At 39.1% G+C, this 24,369-nt stretch overlaps 1 protein-coding gene across 9 annotated transcripts in view; it reads right to left on the bottom strand.

The window, feature by feature from the left end:
- The window catches only part of ZMYM2 (zinc finger MYM-type containing 2), a 62,709-nt gene that overhangs the window by 18,604 nt on the left and 19,736 nt on the right, over positions 1–24,369 (bottom strand). For 8 of the 9 annotated variants that reach the window (XM_035114262.2, XM_035114263.2, XM_035114267.2 and 5 more), the window contains 5 exons: positions 20,754–21,039; positions 17,733–17,898; positions 16,412–16,624; positions 5,825–5,975; positions 4,756–4,871 (listed from right to left, as the gene is read on the bottom strand). In XM_035114262.2, coding sequence (XP_034970153.1) covers positions 4,756–4,871; positions 5,825–5,975; positions 16,412–16,624; positions 17,733–17,898; positions 20,754–21,039 — 932 coding nt within the window. The remainder of the gene's footprint in view (positions 1–4,755; positions 4,872–5,824; positions 5,976–16,411; positions 16,625–17,732; positions 17,899–20,753; positions 21,040–24,369) is intronic. The other variant, XM_035114268.2, reaches the window with a different exon arrangement.

Raw genomic sequence — 24,369 nt, forward strand, 5'->3', positions numbered from 1 at the left:
CTAACCCACATACACAGTTAGAATCAAATGTGGAGAGGGGGGAATTAATCCACCTTGAGCCCTTAGAGGTAGACTGAAATGTAGGCTAGATTTTTTTTTAATAGTAGTAAGTAAAGCACAGCTAAAAGGTGAGTCTAGTAGGTACAGATAGCATGCAAGAAGGCCAAGAACACAAACTGGTTTGTTTCTTTTTACTGTTTTGCTTGGTTTTCAGAGAAAAGATGCATCTGGTTTACATGAAAAAGGAAGCAGCCAGGGTTACAGGTACAGATAGAGATGTAGGTCAAACATATTCTAGCCATTTTGAAATGAACTAGCAGTGTGTACGTAGATACCGATACAGATTTGCAAACAGAGGCTTCAGCCTTGGTGACCCAGAAAAGCAAGAGTTTGCCTTATTTGCATATTACAAACAAAGTATATTCCACTTGATGGAACTTCTTTCTGGAATATTCAAAGAACTTTCCAGGACACACAACCAGCTTAAATGTTAATAAACCAATGTCAAATCTGGAGATGAAATCAGGTGGCTCCTCACACATTTTATTATTAACTTGGACAAAGTTTTAAAAAGAAATGGATACAATCTAGTCAAAGCTAAGCTGTTTTAAGATCAAGTCACTCTCCTGCTAAACATGCCTGAATCTTTCCCACCAAAATCAACAGGACCTTTTCCTTTTCTGAACTTGTTTGATTAAATTTCAAGTATAAACAAACACACCCCCTCAGACAAATACAGCGTATCATGTGTGAACAAACTCAATTCTCCAATAAAAATGCCCATCAAATAAAGCACCTTTCCATAGATCGTCATGAGAGGCTGGTACTCTTTACCCATGTTCTTTTTGCCATAGCGTATCTAATAAAACTGAATCAAACAGCAAAAAACTTGTCAGACTTCTTGTTATATCTTATCATTGTGGTTTGTTGGTCAATTTTTCCATCTGGAGGCCTCATAATTATTGAAACCAAATTCCATTAAGCTTGTGTTTAGCTATCTCCAAATTTTAGGTATAGTTAATCTTACTGCTGCTATCAGGTGAGTAATCAGTTCAGCATTATGAAACATTTTTTATCCAAAAATTGCTAGAACTCTGGGCAGGATGACCATATACAGAACAGGGAACCTTGATCTCCGATAGTTTGATAGTTGACTGCATTTGTTTCTGCAATCCCTCTTAACAGAAGTGGGTGCATATACCAGTAGTGCAGAAGTTTTTAATGCATGTTTAAGTTCCAAGCAGATGACGAGAGAAACAGAGCTTTACCCTGAATGTGTTCCCAATGAGTACTGCCTATTATTGCACCCAGGACACAATCCCAAAGGGCCTTTAAGGAAGTTAGAGGTTTCATTGAGGTCTAGACCAAAATATTCAACATTTTTGACAGGCCTTTATCCAAATGATCTGTGGTATAAATCAAGTTTTCAAATAGTGTCATAGGTCAGGTAAAGAAACATGTAGAACCTGATGGATGTTAATTCAGTTATATGGAATCTCAGAGTTTCAATTGTGTAAAGAAAACAGCTGTGTTCTGTCCATTTAATTGCTTGCTAAGCTTTTCACTTGCCATTTTATTTAAAGTAATGAATAAACATTTCCACTTCCAGTGAACAAACCCCTTGGTGGCATCCAGGGCTAAAATGGCTATAGGCATTGGATGATTTTGTCCAAAATTAATTACATTCAACATTAGGCAACTGAGTGTTGTCAGGTGAATTCTATAATAATGATGAATACAGTTAGATCACAGCCCATCTCTTTACCAGGATGTTTAGTACAGGCATTTATTTAAAGTACGGGGTGATGTGGTTCAAAATCCTTCAAAAGTTTAGGAACCGTAACAATTTTCAAAGTATCTGGTATTTGCCTGTTGCTTGATTTGTTTAAAAATAAAGAAGCCAATTGGTCTTGGAAGGTTTTAGAGAAGGCAACAGTTTAGCCATCTGGCACAGGTGGTTTAAATACATTTCATTTTCTTAATGCCCACTTGAGGTTCTTCAATAGAGAGGAGTTGGTTTACCATTTTTCTATGATTAACTGTGGAAGAGATATTTTATCTATAATTTAAATTAATTAATGCTCCTCTGGCCATTGCCTTAAGAATTTCCTCTGGTGGCCTTTCGACAACTGCTGATTTGTAGTAATCCTGAATCCATTTCCAGTGGATTATTTTCCCAGATCAAAGAAGTGAACAAAGGAATATGATCAAAGTGTGCATCTTCCCAATATTGGAGGAGTGGGCACAAAAGGACATCTCTGAGATCAAGAGGTAGGCTATAAGAAAGTGTCCTATTAACTGGAAAAACAAGTGTAATCATGTTTCTCTTGGTGGAAGTTGTATGCATCATATAAAAGTGTATTTTTTCAATATTTAATATAGCAGAGTTTCAGTAGAGGGTGAGTATTTTCCCCTTTAAGTATTTTTTTTCTTCTGTCAAAATATTCATTTAGTATGAAATTAAGATTGTCTCCGATGACCATCTATTCCTGTTTAAAGGATTCTTGCTGTGAAAAAGTGTATTTTTCAAAGAGTACTTGCTGTTTATCGGGGCAATACACTGAACCTGTAGTTAACCACTTCCCACAACTGTTGGCATGTACCCATTTGTCCCATACAAGTAACAACCCACCACCCACAACTTCCCCTGAAACTCAATGAGTTCCATTCATCAAAGGGGAATCAAAGGGGAGGGAAAAAATCCCCACTCCACGGGTCTAACAGTAAAGAAGTTAGCGCTGCAGTTTTATGCAGAAGTTAAAATGATTGTTTATGCAATGTCAACAGAATGGTCACATAAAACCCCAAGCTGAGCAGGATCCATCAGGGATAGGTTCTGGCCATTTCTTCTTTGGGGAAAACTTTTTGTCTCTCTGCCACTAGGTCAAAGCTCTCTTGATCTGGATCCCTGCTTTCTTCAGCAGCTTCTCGTGTTCACTGCTCCAATTTAAACTGCAATTCCAAATGCTGCAAAAGCTTTCTAGATTCCAGTCTGGATTACTATTAATTTACAAGGGTAGCCCTAAATCTCTGCATTAAGTCATTTCTTTTACCAAGTATTTGGGAAAACGCACTACAACATCCCTAGCGTTCTTCCCCTTTTTTTTGTTTGGAACAAAGTGAACCGTGTAGGTTTTCTATATCCCCAGGTTAAAGATTCACCTCAGAAGCAGCTGACAGATCTGTGCTATAAAAGCTTCTTGCAAACTTTGCTCTCCAGCTTCCTCGTGGAATCCCCCTGGCCCTAATATTCAGGCAGCAATCCTGATCCTGAATGTCTTCTAGCTGTAGCTTTAAGTCAATTTGTGGGAGTTTCATTACCTCAATGGCGGCTTTGTTCTTCAAGCTGAGTTCCATTGCCGTGCTTGCTGTCACTGAGATCTCTGCTAAGTTGCTTGCCTATTTAGCAATGTCACCTCTAAAGAGTTGGAGGACTTCATCCAATTTCTGATGAGGTTAGGAGACAAGGGTTGCCATGGTGCTGGACTTGCCCTGCTCAGGCTCTCCTCTATATCCATATTTTTCCTTCCTAAATCTCATTCTGGAGTAACTTTGGGAGGCAGAAATGATGGGAAAAGTAGGAGTCGAAATATCTTTTTTGTTCCCATGCAGCCTATGTGGCATATCATATCTGGGAATCTTTTCTTTTTTCTAGCATTCATACCTAACAATTGCATACTTAATACTAATAATCCCAGGGCACAGAGGGATTATTAGTCTTAAATATGCAATTGTTAATCAGGGTTCAGACACCAACTTGCAATGATGATTTCGCCATCCTCTGAATTTACAATTTCTATTTCATTTACAGAAAACAAAGTTGGCAAAAGGTCAGGAAAGCAACACAGGCTTGAAGCCCATTCAACATCAAGTCTCACTGGCTTGTATCAAATCTGGATGATGTAGATATAAACACATTTGGTTCTTTTAAGTAAAACTGGTGTAACATTCAAGAATAATCAGCAGGTCACTACCAAGAAGAATAAACAATTGCTCCCTCCTTTTCTTATTTAAAAACACTCACTGCTTTTAAAATGGAATGGGGATTAAGGTATTTACAACTCTGTCGCTTAAAACTATGCAATGTGAATACACGGCAGCCTTATTACACGTACGCTGAGGATTCAAATGTCACTCATATGGAATGAACACCCAGCAAACAGTGCACTGGAAACCAATCCAATTGTTATGTGCAGTGTAATTCTTAATCTCTAAAAGCAGCATAATCACATATGTTGCCAGTCGTTGCCAAATTCAACATTCGGTTTTTCGTGCAGCCCAAAGGAGAACTTAAGCCCACCCCTCACTCACATTGAGATAAGATATTAAAATTTACTCCCTGCCCCTTACCAACTTCTAAACATGGGGTGATATAAATGCTTCCTACCAGCTCCTATTACAGTATGCAGAAATGACCCAGGAATTCCTGTGGTTATCTGAAACTAAGTTTAATACACAGGGTCAAAGGAGATCTTGTGTTCAAGTAACCATGGGTTGTCCCAATCTCACTTTTCTTAGTGCAGGGGAATGGACATTCAAACAACTCTCACCATAACTCTGGAAATTACTGAGAAGTGCCAAAATTTGACCAGGTACATTAGAAGCCCCACTTGTTTAAACATATATTCATAAAAGACTAGTTTTTAACAGTGCGTAGCTAGCGAATTATTTAACATGAACATACTAAGAGCACCTAACAGGCATGCACAGAAAAATACACATCCAGGGAGGAAGAGATTTAACACAACAGCTAACCTGAAATTTAGCTACACAACTCGAACTGCAAAAGGTGTACAGTATTCCATCAGGCATTGTGGCTTGATATTGAGGTAAACAGTTTCGCTTACAAAAGTGGCAAACAATCCCCATACCTAAAAGAAAAATGTAGTTTACAGATAAAATAAATGCACATGTACAAGGTTATGAATAACAAGTTGGCATTTTTCAAAATCTGCATCAATGGCTGTGTTCATATAATCTTATCTTGGCTAAAAAAACTGAGTATTTTAGCTGGGAATTCAGCCTCTTTGCTACTCAAGCAATCAATCCAGGAAATCTCTATTTTCCTACTTTACTTGAACCAGGAGACTACGGTTACCAGCTTTGGAAGACACCAAGGTGTTCTGAAGTTAGAAACTATAGTTTCTTGGTTCTGATGAAAACAGAATCTATGGTTAATTACAGGCTTCCTAGTTTACTCACAGTGTTGAAGGAGGAACAAATGAGCCATGTATCATCTTGTTCATATCATGGCATTGTAAGATGATCAGATAATCATCTGAACCAGGCCAATGTGAAAGTTTGTTTTTAATTACAAACACTTTTTGTGTAAGTCATGCCTCAGTGTATTATTTTGGTGGGGTTACAAAAAAAAGTACTTGCACTTCTTCAAACAAATTCAACCTATTTTTAACTATCTCCATCTATTTTGCAAGGAAGAACACAGACTGCACTTTTGCTAACAATGTGTGTTCTTTGATCATGACTCCAACAATATTCCTCTGTCATAAAATAATAAAAGCTTTGCAATGAATTTAAGACAAAAATAGATGCAGTGGAAGAATTAAGAGCACACTTTTTCATTATAAAAGTTATAGCTAAATATTAAAAGTCTAAAGGCATCAATTTTTATAGCTTTTGTATGTGACCAATAAGCATAGTTAATGTTATTTTACGTGCTAAATCTAATCTAGGCATCAACTAATTTAAAATAATTTTTCCCCCAAAGGAAAATCAGACAGAAAGCATAAGTGAAACAAGAGTCTCCTACTTCAGAAAATTATCTTATCATCATGGACGAAAACATGCCAACCTTTTCACTTACTTTCTGATTTTGCATGTTTTGATTTGTGTGTGTTCATGCATGCAGTTGAGCAGTATGGCTCCATGTGTCCATTAGGTCCTATGCACTGTGTCATGTCAAAAAACCTGCACTCAACTCTGCAACCAGTACAAGCTGTTAATTTGCCATATTTCTAAAAAGCAAATAATGAAAAAGTAAAAATAACATTAGTGATGACTCAATCAGATTGTCTTATTACAATAGGCATACAGGAACTTTATAGTATCCTCTCAAAAGCTCAGCTACTGTTTACAGCAAGGCCAAGTCACCACACACAGGATCCCTATCCACATGTATTTTACAGAATGTAGAACCCACATACAACAGAGATAGCACCCACCCACCCCCGTCTATGCCAGTTCCAACTCATGAACATGCACTCAACATAATTTGGAAATTGTGTCTGCTTATGCGGAGCAATATGCATATAGGCCTGCCCATGCTATTTTTATTCCAGTATTTTCATGGGCAAGGATGACAGGACTTGGCTTCATGCGTGCAATCTCCATGTGAATGCAAAGCAGTTGGTCCTGGGGAGTGTTTTAAGAGTTGGTGATGGATTCTATATACTTCTGAGGTCCATGTGAACTTGAGGTTCATCTAGTGTTGGCATTTAAAGAAAACACATTCAATCAAATGTTACAAGAGAATTTAAGTCCTAGAAGAAATCCTTAGCACGGGCTGGATCTTATATTCTCCACCCACTGTAAGCCAAATGTGAAAAGTCACAATGAAGCAAATTGACCCATTTTTGCCCACATGGATGATCAGCTGCTGGGACTTAGATGGGGTGCAGAAGACTTCAGTCTGAATGTCAGAAAAAGAAGATGAAAAATATCCTAGCGTAGGAAGGAACGAAAAAGTGGACAAATAAAGAAGGACCATACTTTCTGCCACAATAAGTAAGTGTCCTGTAAAACATGCCTTATATATAATCTTGTGTCAGGTTGAATCCTGACAAGACAGAAGTACTGCTTTGGGGGGGACGGGGACTGGGACTGGGACTTCCTAGTCCTGAATGGGGCAACTGTGCCCCTGAAGGAGCAGGTGTGCAGGCAGGTGTGCAGTCATTTTGGACTCACAGCTGTCCATGGAGGTGCAGGTCAATTCTGTGTCCAGTTGTTTACCAGTTCCATCCAGTAAGCAATATTTACTTTCTCACAGAAAATATAAGAACTAAGCTTTCCCCCTTAATGTGGGGTGGTGATTTTGCACTCATCACCTTGAAATAAATTTTCTATATAGAAAAGATGATGCAACTGGTGCCTTTAGTGCTGATGTCAAAAAAGTTACAAGTGTAACCTTTTAATGCAGCTTAACATCTGACTTTTTAATGCAGCTTAACATCTGACTTGCGTCTGATCTCTGCGAGCAGAATTCCACTTCTGCAACAGTTTCACCTTTCTCTCATTCCCATCCCCTGACCCAATTTGCCTCTGAAGGCTGATTTTACAGGTGTGTGGGAGGCCACAAGGGGAAATGAGAGTTCTGTTCCAAAAACATAAGTCAGTTGTGCTAGCAAAACAGGAACGTTGGATACCGCCTATTATGTTTTGGACGAGTAAGGAGGAAGAAAAAGACACCAAGATTCCAAGAATCCCAAGAGTGCACAGTTGGAAGGGACACAAAGGGTCATCAAGTTCGTCTCCCTGCAACGAAAGTCCTATCTGCCACAAGTCTGTACTCTGTTTTTTAAAGTCATCACAGCTAACGGCCACCGCATCTTGTGGTAGCAAATTTCATAAATTGCAAACTGTGTGAAAAAGTACTTCCGTCAGTCCTGAAATTCCTTCCAGTCAACTTTAATTGGATGACCCTGACTTCTAATATGGAGAGAAAACTATCCAGTCTGCACACCAAATATGACTGTGTAAACCTTGATCATGCCTCTCTCCTACTCATATTTTTTGAAACTAAAAAGTCTAAAACAATGTAGCCTTTCTTCACAAGGACGGGGCACTACTTCCTAATTATTTTGGATGCCTCGCCTGTCCTTTTTCTAGCTAAATAATACACTTTTGTGAGATACAAAGAGAGGAACTATGCATAGCTTCCCAGACAAGAACACACTTTTTACTGAAAAAAATTATTAATTTTTTTATCACCTACCTAATCTCTGTAACATAATTTGCCCTTTTCACAACTGTCATACACTGAAATAACATTTACTATAACCACTGGCTAATTAGGTAGGAAATGATCAAAGGCAGTTAATTATTTAGGAGGAAATTCAGTTATAACCCAATATGAACCGACTGACTTGCATGTAAGGGAACCATGTCTAGAGGGGACAACAGACATGCTTCATTTTCCTACCATGGGGTAGCCAAGATGGTTCCCCCGTCAGATGTTGCTGGACTAAAGCTCCCATCCCTGACCACTAATCATGCTGGTTGGGACTGGTGGGAGTTACAGCCCAGCTACAACTCGAAGGCACCATGCTGGGTACCCTGCCCCATCCTATCAAGTACTATGGGAGCAACTCACAGTACCATGTGAGTGATTTCTGCCTCTGCAACAGGAGCCTCTAAAACAGGGGTCAGCAAACTTTTTCAGCAGGGGGCCGGTCCACTGTCCCTCAGACCTTGTGGGGGGCTGAACTATTTTTTTGGGGGGGGAAATGAATTCCTATGCTCCACAAATAACCCAGAGATGCATTTTAAATAAAAGGACACATTCTACTTATATAAAAACACCTGGCAGGCCCCACAAATAACCCAAAAAATACAGTTCAGCCCCCCACAAGGTCTGAAGCCTTAGTTTGGGGATCCCTGCTCTAAAACCTGCTTTCGCTCTGAAGTTTTTCCCACCAAGAAAAATGACAGGGAACAATCAAACCTAAACCTTAACTTGATCAGTGGAAAATATGATCTTATTTGAGTCTTCTTTAAATACTAATCAACATGTTCTAGACTTTCTTCCACAAAATGCAGCAAAGTTTCAGATTCATTTAATGCCTGCATGAGTTTGCTTAGGCAACCCACGAAAGAGAAAGTCTTCCTTTAAGATTAGTCAGTCACTGTAGTACTGCTGGTGATTAATGGGGAATTTAGCTAGAACAGCCATGATTTCTTATCTGTACTGAGGATGTTCTGAAGCAGTCTCACAAGGCCATCTGCTGGCAGCCTTGCTATCTGAAAGTCGATTTACAGAAGCTGCCTAAATAGTCTGGAGAAAAACTGCTTGTTTTCTTGCTAGACAAGTGGTTTCTTTGAATTAAGTAAGATAGGAATTTAACTGTGTTTTGTACAGAAACACACCTTTGAAACATGCAGAAGGTATTTCCATAACCATTCCTTAAACAGTACATCCTCTAGCTGAAAAATCAAGTCTTTCACTAAAAGGAAGGGGCAAGATCTCTTGGGATTTGGAGAAGCAAAGGGAAGCAGAGGTTGGTGGATAGAGCAGCTTTTCATTCTCAAGGCGAAAGCTCCTCTGCAGTCCTAGAGAGTCTTGGGGGCATGAGGACAGCACTCTAAGAGGAAATGTTCCATTAGAAGCGACTCATTCCTGTGGGGCTAACATATATCCTGTCGCAGTGAGAATATCCCTATGGGGGCAGGCTCCTTGTTGTAGCCAATTCGATCATTAGAGACCAAGATACCTAGATTTCTGGTGGATACACACACCACAGTGACTTGTCTGCCTGGTATGAAGGTTGCCGTTTGGCGGAGTACACTGAGTGGGAACCAATGGTCCACACTGGAACCACTGACACAGGGGAAGTAGTCATATGGTCCTGGAAGTCAAACTTAAGTTGCAAGGCAGGAGATTGAAAGTCAGGGCCTCCAGCAGTCTTCTCTGAGATAGTACCTGTCCCACATGCAGGGCCACCAAGGAAACAAAACTGTCTGAAATATGTAAATGAGACAGCGGCATAGGGCATGGGTGACTGACCCGTGGCCCTCCAGATACTGCTAAACTATAACCCTCATCAACCAGTGACCAATGGCCAGGAATGATGGGAGTTGCAACTCAACTATTCTGGTGGGCCATGGAATAGTAACTGCTTGTATAGGGAGTTTAGACTTATTAGCCACTAGGGAACATTTTGCTACAACCAAAACTGTAGATTGAATCAAAATGCTAGTGCTTAACAGCAAGAATGTGGTAAAGCAGTTTTTATACTGACCCCTTGGGGAAAACCAACAGGAGCTGTGAAGCATCAGTTTCAGGATCCATCACTCCAAGGAAATGAGGGTGAAGATGTTTTTGATGACCCAAATAGGAGTAGGGTGGAAGTAGGTCATGCAGAGGGGAAGGAGAAACTTATTGATCAGCTACTGCAACTGTTGCGGTCAAGTCTGTTTCTCCCTTGCTCTGCCCAATGGACTCCACTGTAAAATACAGTGCCGGCACAACAGAATCTTTCCTCATGGAAAATAACCAATGTGCATCCTCAGTTCAGTTGTTTGTACTAAACTTTTAATCTTCATGAAATGGCTATAAATCACCCAGGTCCACTTCTTTTTATCTGAATGAAACATGGCAGTGGCCTCCTCTAAAAAAGCATCTTCGATTTGTAATGGAATAGGATGCGGGTGAATAAGCTGAAGTTCCATCTAGCCACAACAGAAATGATGGTTGGAAATTTGAACAAGCAGTAATCTGGGAAACTGCCTGTTCTGGAAGGGGGGGTCATATCACTCATGTTTGCAGTTTGGAATGCATCTGAGTCCTCCTCAGTTCCAGGATACCTGGGATGTGGAAGTGGTCCAAAATGCTTTTTAACAGTCTGGGCTGGTAGGCGAACTGTAAAGACGGTCCAGAAACTTCAATAGGTCCGTACATTGATGGATTTGTGCCACTATGATTATAACACTTATTTTGAAACAACTTCATTGGTTACCATGATGTTTCTGACACTAATTTAAGGTGCTGGTAACCTTTAGTATCCAGAATAGTATGAATCTCATGGGCAACCTTTCCCTTTTGAACCCATAATTAAGACTGGCTAAGGAAGCACTGACTCTTATACCAGTGGTTGCTGACATTAGATTGACATCTATAAGAGACATAGTATTTAGTGTGGTGGCTTCAGAATCATGAAATCCCCCCCCCCAATGATATGGCATGCCTCTTTCTGGTGTAAACCACCTTACATTTAAGCACACTTCTGAAAGGCTAGATGAGGGTTCTTGGCTATCTGTGACATAGAGGGGAGTGAAACCTCATCCAAACCAGATTGAGCACCACCTAGCTGGGCAGACAACCCCCCCCCCAACAATACTCATGTCTTCCCTGTATCAAGTCTCAGTTTACTGGCTCTCATCCACTACAAACCCAAGCACTGCTTACAATTCCCACTGCCTCACCTGGATTAGATGAAAAGGAGATGTAAAACTAGGAATCATCAAAGTATCGGTGACACCCAATCACCAATCAGCTCACACTCCCCAGATGATCTCTCCCAGCCACTTAGATGTTAAATGGTATAGGGAACATGTAGTAAAAAATACCAGAGAACTTTGTGTGAAAGTAAGACACTTTCCCATGGCCTTTTCACAGTTAATTTACTTTGCTTTGTGGGACCCACATCTTTTGTTGAATCTATGTTCTCCTTTTTTTTTGTCTGAACAATTTTACTTGTTTTTATAACTGTATTGTAACCCACACTGCAATCTTGCGGTAAAGGGTGGATAATAAATCTTATAAATACAGCAAAGAAGCATATGAATGTTTAGTTAGATACACAGAAGAGCTTTTGGAAGCAGAAACAGTTAGCTGTGGTGAGAAGATTAAAGGAAGGGGGAAAGTTGCTTACTAAAGGAACGAAAGGAAAAAGGGAAAAAGGTACAAGCAGAATACGAATTAAGAATTCAGGTGTTACTTTTAGGGCTCACAGATCTAATCAGCAAATAAAGTTACAACTCTCTTGCAAGACTAATTTTGACATCTTTAGAAGCATCTGACTACAGAAAATACCTATTCTAATCTATGTATTTGAATTTCAAGTAAATTAAGGCATTAGGCTGTTTCATCTCTGTTACATTACTGTTTTGTGTGCCTTGAAGATTAATATTATTTACTCATTCAAGAAGACACATGGCATCTTCATTAGAGCATTCCTTCTTTTACCACATTTCACTGTTGCTGCATGTTCCTTTCCTCAAAATGAAAAGTCTACCTTTTGGCAACGAAGTTTACCAGTTTGATTCTATACAACTACCTCCTCTGAAAAGCATGACAGATAAGCGCTAACAGTTACAAGTAGCAGTAAAGAAAGGAGCAAAAACTAAAAGGACATGCCCTGATTTATCAACCACCAACGAAAAAGAGACAGAAATCATTGAGGTTTAGCTACCATAAAGCAATGCAAACAAAACATGATGAGTCAATTACACAGCAGCCTAAACTGCCATATTCTGTTTGTGGTCTAAGTGCTGTATCATGAATTACTTTGCCAGATACAGTATTAAAAATATTTAACCCATGTGCACTGCAGTGTGTGTGATGATGGAGTAACTTTTCCATTCCAAATACACCAAAACGAAAATGCATTCAGCAAGGCACACTCACTGTTTGTCTATAATTCTACCAAGACACGTTGAATCATCTTTATAGCATCACTTCTGCAGCACATGCAGGTCCTGGATTTCTTGGAGGAACTGCCTCTCCAACCTATCACCTAATGACCTGGTATTTTTAGACACTTTCTGCATTTCCTTTTTCTCCACCCCCACGTTTTCTGCTCCGTTTAGATTCAAGGGCTGAGGAAGCAATCTGCATGTGGTGTGCGTTTGTGTTTTGGAGATAAACTTGATATTACTTTCCTCTAGGCCTGCTGGATTCTGAACAGACTCCTGGACTTTTAACAACTGCATGGCTTCTTCTCAATGACAAATATGGGAAAAAGGAATCAAGACAAAATGTACATGGCAAAGTTCTCCAGTAAAGTAGCACAGGAAAAAAAACCCTGCGTAGTGCAAGACCAATGCAGCCCTAGGTTTCTGTTACGTTGCAGCAATGCTTTCGGGCCTACAATAGCTGGGCATCAACGATACAAATGGTTGGGCCAGTTGAACTCATGTTATCATAATTGAGCTTCTTTCATTTAATTATTTATTTGCTTCTTTCCATATCTTCTTAAATACTGTGTTGTCTTCCACATTTAACCTTCATTTGTTTCTTCATATTTTTTTTTATTTTTATAATAAAGGGTCCCATGCAAGATTTAACATTCTGAGATCTTGGGCAGCCTGGTAGTGAAAGAACTCTGACAGACCACAGAGGGTTCTAAGCCAGGGGTCAGCAACTTTTTCAGCAGGCGGCTAGTCCACTGTCCCTCAGACCTTGTGGGGGGGGGGGGCGGACTATATTTTGAAAAAAATAATGAAAGAATTCCTATGCCCCACAAATAACCCAGAAATGCATTTTAAATAAAAAGACACATTCTACTCATGTAAAAACACACAGATTCCTGGACCGTCTGTGGGCCAGATTTAGAAGGCGATTGGGCCAGTTCCAGCCCCCGAATCTTAGTTTGTCTACGCATGTTCTAAGACAGTCAGAAAACACTGTACTTAGAGCTAAAGTTCTGACTCCATGTAAGCCGGCATCATTCTGGGCTCAAGAGAGAGGAAGAGCAGTAAGTAAATAAGCCCTTGTCTGTGGACTACTGCATCTTCAGATAGCCCCCGAGCCCATACAGAATATAAAGCAAAGTATTGGAGGACTTTCCTAAAGCAAATATAGTGGCAGAAGCATGTTAAGATTCTGCTCGCTTCTGCACCTTGATGTGGCTATACTGAAAGCACAAGGTGGAAGGACAAGTTTGCTAAGCAGCAAACTGGCATTCCTAGGCCTGCAGATGTCCCATGACAGTTTGAAATGTAACCAATGTAAATCTACTGCCACATAGCAACCCGTCCCTTCTTCTCATGCATTCCAGTACAACCATGTGAAAGGAAGTATGCCTTCATCTTCCAAGCACTTTCCTCACATGGCACCCATGATGTGGGAAAATATGTCAGCCCTCAAAGAACAACCAAACTAAAATAATGGTCTCTAAAGTCAAGTTGTAGGCACTTTCAAGCTATTTATCCATTAATTCTGTGTTACTAAAGACTACCATAATAAAATTGCACAGGAAAATGTTGAGAGAGACCAGAACGAGTGGGAACTGAAACAACTACTTCAAAAAAGTTATTTGTGGAAAAATTATTTATTTAAACAATATGTTAAGTAGGTACAAATATTATGTCTATCAGTTTTCCTACTACATAAAAATCAAATATTTGTTAATACAACTTTTATAGTAGCAAAAAGCAAAGGCAGTTTTGCATAGCCTATTGCGTTTAGGCGGTATTCAAGCTAAGCTTTAGGCACCAGACCAAAAATTTCAAAACAAATGTTTCCAAACGATTGTGCTGTTTTAATATTAAGTGTGAAAATATTTAAACATATTTAACAATACTCACTTATAGTGCCCATAGTTGTTTGCTAATATAAGGTATAGTTGTGTTGATTTTTAAGTCAAAAAAGTTAAATACTTAAGATGCAATCAGTTTACATTCCTTTATAGTAATTTTAAAATCAGAATAAAGCTATTTCATAAAATGCTAGACAGAGGGTCCACTACTATGGTTCCATCCTTCTACAGTGAAATGCCAAGTAATATGTAGGTTATGCTTACATAGACCCCCCTCCCAAGCCACCAATTTATCAACCATTCTAAACTATGAATTTAAAGCCAAAGCACCAATCTCTTGGTTATTTTTTAAAAATATAGAAGTATCTTAGCTTTCTCCATAACAAACCATTTACAATCCAACAGAATGATCCATCCCTTTCCTACACATGTGAAGGGTCCCCAATACACCACTAATACACTCTCCCCCACCTGGGCCTTGCACTACTGCATATGGAGCCAGGCACACTACAAAATGCCAAGGCATTATACCCGCAGTGGGAAGACTGTAAATATCTCCCATAGCCAGAGAATAATCTTCTCATGCAAGCTACTCACTCTTGGACAACAAACAGCTTATGAGCGGCCACAAGGAGGACTGAAACCACTAGACTCATTCAAGGGCCTTTAATTGCAGATTAATGGCCAAGCACATAACAGGAGAGGGATTTATCAGGTTCCAAGTTTTATATGCACCTAAATATTTGCCCCCACAGCCTTCTACATAAAGTTAAGCTGATATTCTAAACTATTCATCCATCCCCAAATAAATTCTAAAATATAGGTCCCAAAAATAAAAACTGATTCAAATAATATTTTGTAATTTCCTCTACATATACCACACCACCTCACCCTCTTGAAAAAAAAACATATGGGATGATATGTCAAAAATAGCATGAAGTATCTATACAGGTGAAAAAATGTACATGTCACAATAAACTGATAAGATACAGAGTTGTTATTTGATCACAATTCCATGTTCACTTGGAATTTCAGCAATGCATTATTGATTGTGTGGGAAACTCCCATGTTATTCTTGTATCTTTTGGGTTCCTTCATGAAATCTTATTCAAGGCTTCTCCAAGTTTCTCCGTGGCTTCAGTGTGTGCCTATCATTTTTAGTATCTTGAATAACCTATTTTGACCCTTTTGTTTTGCTGCATAATAAAACAACAAGGCCCGTGTTATGTTTCTAGAAGTGCTGTTTACATATTATAAAATATATATAAGTAGCATCTTAACATTAAGAACAGGACAGGCTAATACAAAACGAGATATAATATAGAGTATTTTTTATTCAGTATAAAGCCTCTCTACTTTAAGAGACTAATAGTTACGTTGTTCCAAGAAAGGAATAGAAAATTCTTCCACACAGTTTAGAATCAACCTAAAAAGCACCTTGATGAAACAATACATTGGCCTGGATCCTGTGTAGAACATGCACACGAATAGTTGCACAAGGAGAACACCCTGCCCCTCTCAAGCCCTTCCAGAAGGTCGAAGGGCTTTCAAGACCTGAGCTTCGGGACTGGAGACTACAATGAGAGAGGTTTGGGAGAAATTGTGTGAAGGCATTCTGAGTTATTGTGAGTAAGGAATGAAAAATCCCATATGTACTACCCCTGATGCTCTTTGGACATGTCAGCTGTCATGTTGCTTCAAAGAGTCTGTTATCACAGTCACATATGCAGCAACTGGAGGGATGGGACAAAAAAATCCCCACTCCTTTTGAAGAACCAGCTAGCTACAGCTAGTTACAGCATGTGCTTTAGGGATCCTTAATGAGAAACATATGCAAGAAGGCATATTTTGTTGGCTGATCTTTTCTTAATTTTTTTAAACAAGTGGAAATCTAACATACAGGGCCAAAATCCGCATGTTAAGATGAACACATGAAATATAGCTTTATTGTGGAAATATGTTTGCCATATCATAGACATGCCTCCAAATGCATGAAAAAAAGGCCAAGGTTGAATGTGGAGGTACTATTTCAACCAACATGGGAGTTTCGTGTCCTCAGTTTCACTTTTAAAATAAGGAATATGCTTCTAGATTAACAAATGTACACTACTTGTAATACCAAGTATGGTTTCAAAGTAAACCGGTTAAACAATTTTAAATAAGCTATCACTAAATGGCAATGGAAGATAAAGAGTTACCTGTTTATATTCACTAACGCAGTTTTGGCAACAGAATCTTTTCGGCTCTCCATCAACCATGAGGATATTGTTTGCTGCTCCTTTACTTGGCAGGTATTCCCCACAATGCTCACAACAATTCATTATTAAGCCATTTGCCATTCGGTATCGATTGAAGCAGTGGTCACTACACAGCTTATGTGTCATATTTTTAAAGCTAACCTCATGACGGATCTAAAAGGGGGGAAATCAATTTTACTGTATTGAGTTATAATTAGCCAGATAACAGCTTTTAAACATAACTTTGGATTACAAAATGTAGAAAAGGCAATTTCAGAAATGCAAGCTGCATTTGGTACTTTTGAAACTTAAAAAACAAAAACAAAACAGGAGCAGAAGATGCTACGATACAATTTGACTGTAAAATATCTGACTGGTAAATATTGGTAACTATTCAGTACTTGACTGAGTATAAAAAACCCAGAATGAAATAAAATGTGTTTAGTAAACTTTCACATGCAAGGCAAAATATATTCTGTTTTACAATGTATTCAATCACCACAGAAATTTAGTAACTCTCAAAAACTTTTCAAAGATTGGAAACGAATACCCTCTTCTATGAGAAATATTCCATTTTCCATATACAGTATATTCCTGCGTATAAGACTACTTTTTAACCCAGGAAAATCTTCTCAAAAGTCGGGGGTCGTCTTATATGCTGGGTCGTATTTCTTATATGGCGAGTATATCCCAAACTCTATATTTTAACTGGAAAAGTTGTGGGTCATCTTATACGCCCAGTCGTCTTATATGCCGGAATATATGGTAACTAATATTCACAGAATAAGCTGCACTATGGGCAAATGTGAAGAAAAATGAGTTTTACGTGTATATTAAAAGCACAAAGGAAGAGCAAAATGCAATATATTTCCTCCTTGCCTCAGACACTGACAAAGTTGAACCACACATTACATGCATTATTTCTATCTTTGCAAAGAAGGAAAATGACAGAGACTAATGGTAATGACAAGAGTAGAGACTACCACAAGTTGTAACTAAAAAGAATCAAATAATACTTAATCTAAGAAAATTCAAGTCTGTGAAGGATGCAAAAATGCAACCAACCAACCTGAAAAAGCTAGGTAAATATTTTTCATTTCCTAGCTATCATATGAGAACGTGTATGCTGCAGAAGACTGAAGAGCATGACAAGTGGCTCAAGTGAAAATTCTGCCCACATAAGAAATATTGGTGAGAAATATTACCTAAGTAATTTCCTGAGAAACTCAAATAATGTTATATTAGTGTATAAATGAGGGATGGGAGAAACAAACAAACAAACCTCTGTTAGTTTTCCACAAATAGTGCATCTAGACTTATTTAAGATTCCTTTTGAGGGATTCTGTTTGTCTTCATAGAAGGACAAGCATGACGTACTGCAAAACTCCTGGAAGGACTCACTTGAATCAACCTGAGCAACAATGGTACCTTTCATTGTTGTTATGTCTCTGAAAGATAAGAAGGGAATGTCCTCTAAATATTAGGAGCCACCACAAAGTACAATAGTCACAGATTGTACAAGACTTAAAAGTCTGAACAAAAAACTGGGGACAATTTGATATTATCAAGAGCCCCCTCCATCCCACCCACCCCAAAATGGGAGGGGGCATCCCATTGGCTGCTAAAAATGATTTAATGTGACACACACAAGAAGGAACAAGCTGTGCAACCAAAGACAACGCTTTCACTTCTTCAGTTAAACACAACTTTGGTGTCATCCAAATCCCTGCTTGTGGTTAGCATTAAAAAGGTAAAGGGACCCCTGACCATTAGATCTAGTCGTGACCGACTCTGGGGTTGCGGCGCTCATCTCGCATTATTGGCCCAGGGAGCCGGCATACAGCTTCTGGGTCATGTGGCCAGCATGACGAAGCCGCTTCTGGCAAACCAGAGCAGCACACGGAAACGTCGTTTACCTTCCCGCTGTAGCAGTACCTATTTATCTACTTGCACTTGATGTGCTTTCGAACTGCTAGGTTGGCAGGAGCTGGGACCGAACAACGGGAGTTCACCCCGTCACGGGGATTTGAACCGCCGACCTTCTGATCGGCAAGCCCTAGGCTCTGTGGTTTAACCCACAGCGCCACCCGCATCCCATGTGGTTAGCATTAACTATGCTTAATTTTTTTAAGCCAGCTTCAGAAAACATGGTTTGAAGTTAGCCAACCACAGTTCGTGTTAACCAGTATTTTATGGCTGACCTGACAGATTGCAATTTAAAGTGGAATCCTTCAAGTTGTTCTTCTAGGCTGAGAGGGAGAATAGGGAGGAGCATGCAAGCCCGAGGTTTACTTCAGCTCATTCCTGGTCCCCTCCAGATGTTTTTGACAACAACTTCCATCACTCCGATCACTAACCATGCTGGCTGGAGCAGACAGTTCATGTACAAAACTGCTGGAGGGTACCACATTGGCCATCCCTGCTGTAGATTAAGGAGCAGTGCAAATAATGGTTTGCATATCAAATGCCAGTCATTTCTCCTTGAGTATCAGGAGCTATGTACACACCTTCTCATCTTGCTGTGAAACATATATTCATGTATCATGGACACCTAATGCAAACTATGGATAACAGATCCTGTTTCTTTGTAAATTAGTGTGAAAACGCAGTTCAATCTGTTTATGAAATTATTTTGCCATAGATGCAGCTGTAACGTAAAGCCACGACTTGTGGTAGGAAAGAGGGATAAATTGCTTTGCGGGGCTGGGGGTGGAGTCTCCCATTTCACAAACCACAATTTAAAAGGAATTAGTCTTATATCTACATCAGTGCTCAACAGTGGTGAAAATGCAATGAAGAAAATGGCAAAGTTTATTTGTAAAAGTATTATTTGGAGACAAGTGGAATACCATGAGAAGCAAAAATATAAATTATAAACAGAAACACCATAAAGCAAACGTTTGTTGTTGTTTAACAAAAGGGAACGGGAGCACATTTAATTCTTTTGTGCTATAGCTGCTCATTGCTCACCAGATACCCACAAACCTGAGGTCTCACCTCTTGTACTGAAATATGCATAAGCTAAGCCCTATTAATTTAAGTGATTTTACTCTAATAAAACAAGACAGCTACCTAGCTGCAGACAGCTAATGGATCAACAGATAGTTACAATTCTTCTCTCTCAGTAAACCTAACAGCTTCAAAAGCAAAGTTATACATTTTTAAATTACAAGTAGATGTCAAAATCAATTTATCTAAGATATCTAACTGTCCAACATGTCTTGATGCAGCAGTTAATATTGTTTAGATGGCTAACTGAAAAGGGTTTCAAGAATATTAATACACTGGATTTAATCATGTTTCATTAACAAAGCAAAGCAGGACTTGGCACCACCCAGACCTCACTGCTAGCACTAAAAAATGTGTACAAATTAGGCCAAAATGCTTATTCCTTTTTAGAACTGTTTATACACCCACATCATTAGTGCCAAACAGCATTCTTTGTGGATTCCAGAAGAGGAAAGAGTAAACAAACCTAAACTAAGATGCTAAGTAATAAGAAATTTAACTAGGTTTGTTCCTCTTTCCAAGTCTCAGTATTGGCATAGGACTATATTATACAGAGAAAGGACTAAACATGTGTGTGATAAGGAGAAAACTTTTTATACAAACCACCTTAATTTTAGTTATTTTATATTGTTTCATGTTAATTGCTTAGAGGTTTTTGCTGATTAAGCGTTATATAAATTTTGTTAGCTAAATAATTTCCCATCTCCCACTGCAAACAAATCATGGTTTGTGCTTAACTATACAGTAGTACCTCGGGTTACGAACACGATCCGTTCCGGATCGCGGTTCGTAACTCGAAAAGGTCGCAAACCGAGTGCGCGCTTCTGCGCATGCACGGGACGCACGCGCACCGAAAACACTTCCGGGTTTACGGAGTTCGTAACCCGAAGTGTTCGCAACCCGAGCAGGTCGTAAACCGAGGTACGACTGAAGTTTGCTTCTAGCAAGAAGACCCTTCAAAATGGGCTAATGATTTGGTCATTACATCTGAACCAACTCAATGCCTATCAGTTTTCATGACAAATATGAACAAGAATAAGTTGAAAGAAGGTAACTCATTCATGTCCAGGATAAACTGCTTTGAGGAGGGTGTGTGTGTGTGTGTGTGTGTGTGTGTGTGTGTGTGTGTGTAGACACACACATACACACACAAAAAAATGATCAAGTAGTGCATTTATTTTATGAAATAAATAAATGAATTAATAAAAATAAAATATTTTACTGAGTTCTTGGAACATTGAACAGGAATACTGATCACATTGACAAGGATCAAGCAGTAAGATTTAACCCTTACTTTTTGCACATAACACAGAGTTTCTTTGGAGCTGGTTTATGCGAGAATGATGAAAGGCAGGTAGTGGAACAAAAAAGGTGAACTGATCCTTTCCGCTGATATGCAGTCTGGCCCTTCTGCAAAGGTTTCTTGCAGTTAGCACATGTGACTTTAACCTGCTTAGAAGGCTGCTGTTGTGTAGGAGGTTGGAAGACTTGTTTTGGGAGGGATGCCACCGGTGACAGAGAATCCACACCTGGTTGTTTCTGATTCCTTGGAAAAGAAGCTGACTGAGATATCCAGGAATCTTAAAGAGACAAAATATATAAAGTTAAAAATTAAAAATTACTTCTCAATATGACAAGAAATTTGACAGTGAATAATTATATTCTATTCCTAGCGTAGGTAAGGGGAGACCCACTCAATTTCACCAAAAGGCTAAATAGTAAGTGTCCGTAAAATAAAAAGATGTTGGGATGCAACAACGCCTATACTGCATAATAAATATTTACAGATCACCACCTGCTAGTCATGAGAATAGCAATAGAATGCTCTTGTCTTCAAAATTCCAACACAATGCTCCGGAGAGCGGTGAATGTGAAGACATTTTCCTACTCTGTGATAACCGACTTTGAAGATGTAACAGAGTGGGTGGGGAAGACAATATCAGAGTTGGGAAAACCTTTTTCAGCATTCACTTCTGAGGACCAAATTCCAGCGGTATTTTTTGAGAAACTCAAATAAATCATTAAAAATCTATCGAAGTTAGTACACTTCTTCACTGAGCAAGGCAAGTTACCTAAGCAAACAAAGTTGGGGGGGGAACACTCCAATTCAGAAATATGGTCTATTTTTCTTGTACTAAACAAACTAAAAGCCCACTCCTGACAGGTGCTGTTTGACTGTCTGAATTGTAACTTCAGCAACTGAATTTAGTGAGTACAGTAAATCAGGTTGCAGAATTTTATTTACAGTATGAGCAAAACCTGGAAAACCATTTGACTCAATCAACTGCACCAAGTGCGGTTCAGGCAGCAAAAAGATAGTCAGCTATTAAGATTCTCCAAAGTGTGCCCTTAGTTACGATTTGTACTCATTGTCATTACCAGGGTGTAATACACATGAGCAGGTAAGTGTCAGATATGAAAGGAATAAAGCCCTGATTCGATGTGTTTTAGATTCCAAGTGGCAATTGTTTTTTAAAAAAATCTTTCCAAACTTTTGTCAGAGGCTTCCATGGCAGCGAAGACATTGGTATCTAGGCCACATTGTGCTGTATACCAGATCAGAGCGGCATGTGTCTACATTTCATACTCAGGTATCAATATTCAAATACAGTATCAAATTTGAAAAAAGTAGTAGTCGTTAGCTGCAAAAATGACAAATATTCTGCAAAATGTAGAGGAAAGAACAGACATAGCTGCCAAGTTTTCCCTTTTCTCACGAGGAAGCCTATTCAGCATAAGGGAATTTCCCTTTAAAAAAGGGATAACTTGGCAGCTATGAAGAACAGAGAAAGCTACTGATTTCTGCTAATTACGGTACTTTTGTTATGTTTTAATTACATATTTAGGCTGTCACTCCAATGATTATGCATACATACACACACACGCACACAATTTTATTTGTATGCCGCTCAAGGTGGCTTGCAAGATGAAGAAAATATGTAATTACAACATAACAAAAATGGCCATAAATATCAAAACGTACACAACCAAATCAAACAATTTCCACACAAAACATATGATCTAATTTTTTAATGGTATTTTGTGTTTTAACTTCATGCACAATCATGATATTTTATACAGCGCTATAGAAATTTCAATAATTTGCCATTTAGAAATTGAGATGATAAGATAAGTAACTGGTAAATGACAAGCTGTGTCATGATATTGTATTTGAAGAACTGAAAATATTATTAGGAGTAACTGGACTTCACTATCTTAAGGAACTGAAACTTCTCATATACAAATAGATCAGTATTTATTTAATAACACACTTCAACACTTAACTTTGGACATTATCATAGAACCCTAACCCATCTCATCTATCATTCATGTGACATGAAAACAATCTCTGTAGATTGTCCTTGGTGAAACAAAACCTATATTCTGCAGTGTGGATGAAAACCTTTTTAGACCCACATCACATTAATCAGTGAATAGCTCTAGAAGCACCCTGAAACAAACAGCAAACAACAAAACCAAGACAATAAAGACAACAAACTACTCAATAGATGAGAAGAAAACAAGGACAATGTTTGCCCGAGAGCAAGGACATCATCTCTGATGATGCCTGTGCCAAAAGGTAGTGAGCTGGAAGGTGGGGGCCATGCCCCCCTGAACATGCACACTGAGAGCAGGGGGAAAAGCTCACCCAAAAACCTAGCTCTAGAAAGTTCTGAGCAATCTGCATATGCACAGCACCCATTTGTGAAACCATTTGTTTTGCTACTGGCTTAGAAATCTTGGTTTGAAAAACCCACCTTGTTTTCAACTATTGTTTGGCAGTACAAATAATCCCAGCATCTTTTCATAACCATGGTTTGTGACCACTCCTCTAAAATGCTGACTAGTCTACAAAGTCACGAGATAAGAACAACTGAAAAATCCAACACTGGGAGAAACTTAACCATGGCTTACCGCTATATGTCAGCCAAGCCTCTGTGCCCCAACACTGCATATTACTGACACCTAATGAAGTAGTTTACATTTTTTATATGGGGTGTCTGTGTAGCCATTTTGGCCACATAATGGTGGGAAGTCTTCCTGGAAGTTCAGAAATTAATAAAATAATAATAATACCACCCACCCATCTGGCCCAGACACTCTGGGCAGCTTACAGAATATATAAAAACATAATAAAGCATGAAACATTAAAAAATTAAAATCCCCTATCTGTAATTACGTTTAGACACGGATTTGCACTTTTATAAGCAGGTTGTCCTAATATGGCTTTTAAGGTGTAGTAGTTGTTGTTTAGTCATGTCCGACTCTTCATGACCCCATGGACCAGAGCACACCAGGCACTCCTGTCTTCCACTGCCTCCCGCAGTTTGGTCAAACTCATGTTAGTAGCTTCGAGAACACTGTCCAACCATCTCGTCCTCTGTCGTCTCCTTCTCCTTGTGCACTCAATCTTTCCCAACAAATTTTCCAGGGAGTCTTCTCTTCTCATGAGGTGGCCAAAGTATTGGAGCCTCAGCTTCATGATCTGTCCTTCCAGTGAGCACTCAGGGCTGATTTCCTTCAGAATGGATAGGTTTGATCTTCTTGCAGTCCATGGAACTCTCAAGAGTCTCCTCCAGCAACATTAAGTACATGGAATCTGGAAAGTTGCTCACCGAGTGGTATGAGGACAGTATAGTAATTAATTAAAACCCCCAGAGTGAACTTAAATGATGAAATTGGACAATGAGGAAGGGAGCTTGCCTCCAAATCAAAAACTATGGGTTTTCCATTCTGGTTTCAAGAGGAAACACTAATAACAGTTGCCAACTAGGATTTTACATAAACCATGATTAGAGTGGAAGAAAACCCATCCACAGAAAGGAGGTAAGGAATGAGAACTCCATGAATCTGCAGTATTTTCATTGTGGTTGTTGGCATCAGTCTGACTCGGGAGTCATTGGAGGAAT

The sequence above is a fragment of the Zootoca vivipara genome, chromosome 4, assembly GCF_963506605.1.
Source record: "Zootoca vivipara chromosome 4, rZooViv1.1, whole genome shotgun sequence".
NCBI lineage: Eukaryota > Metazoa > Chordata > Lepidosauria > Squamata > Lacertidae > Zootoca > Zootoca vivipara.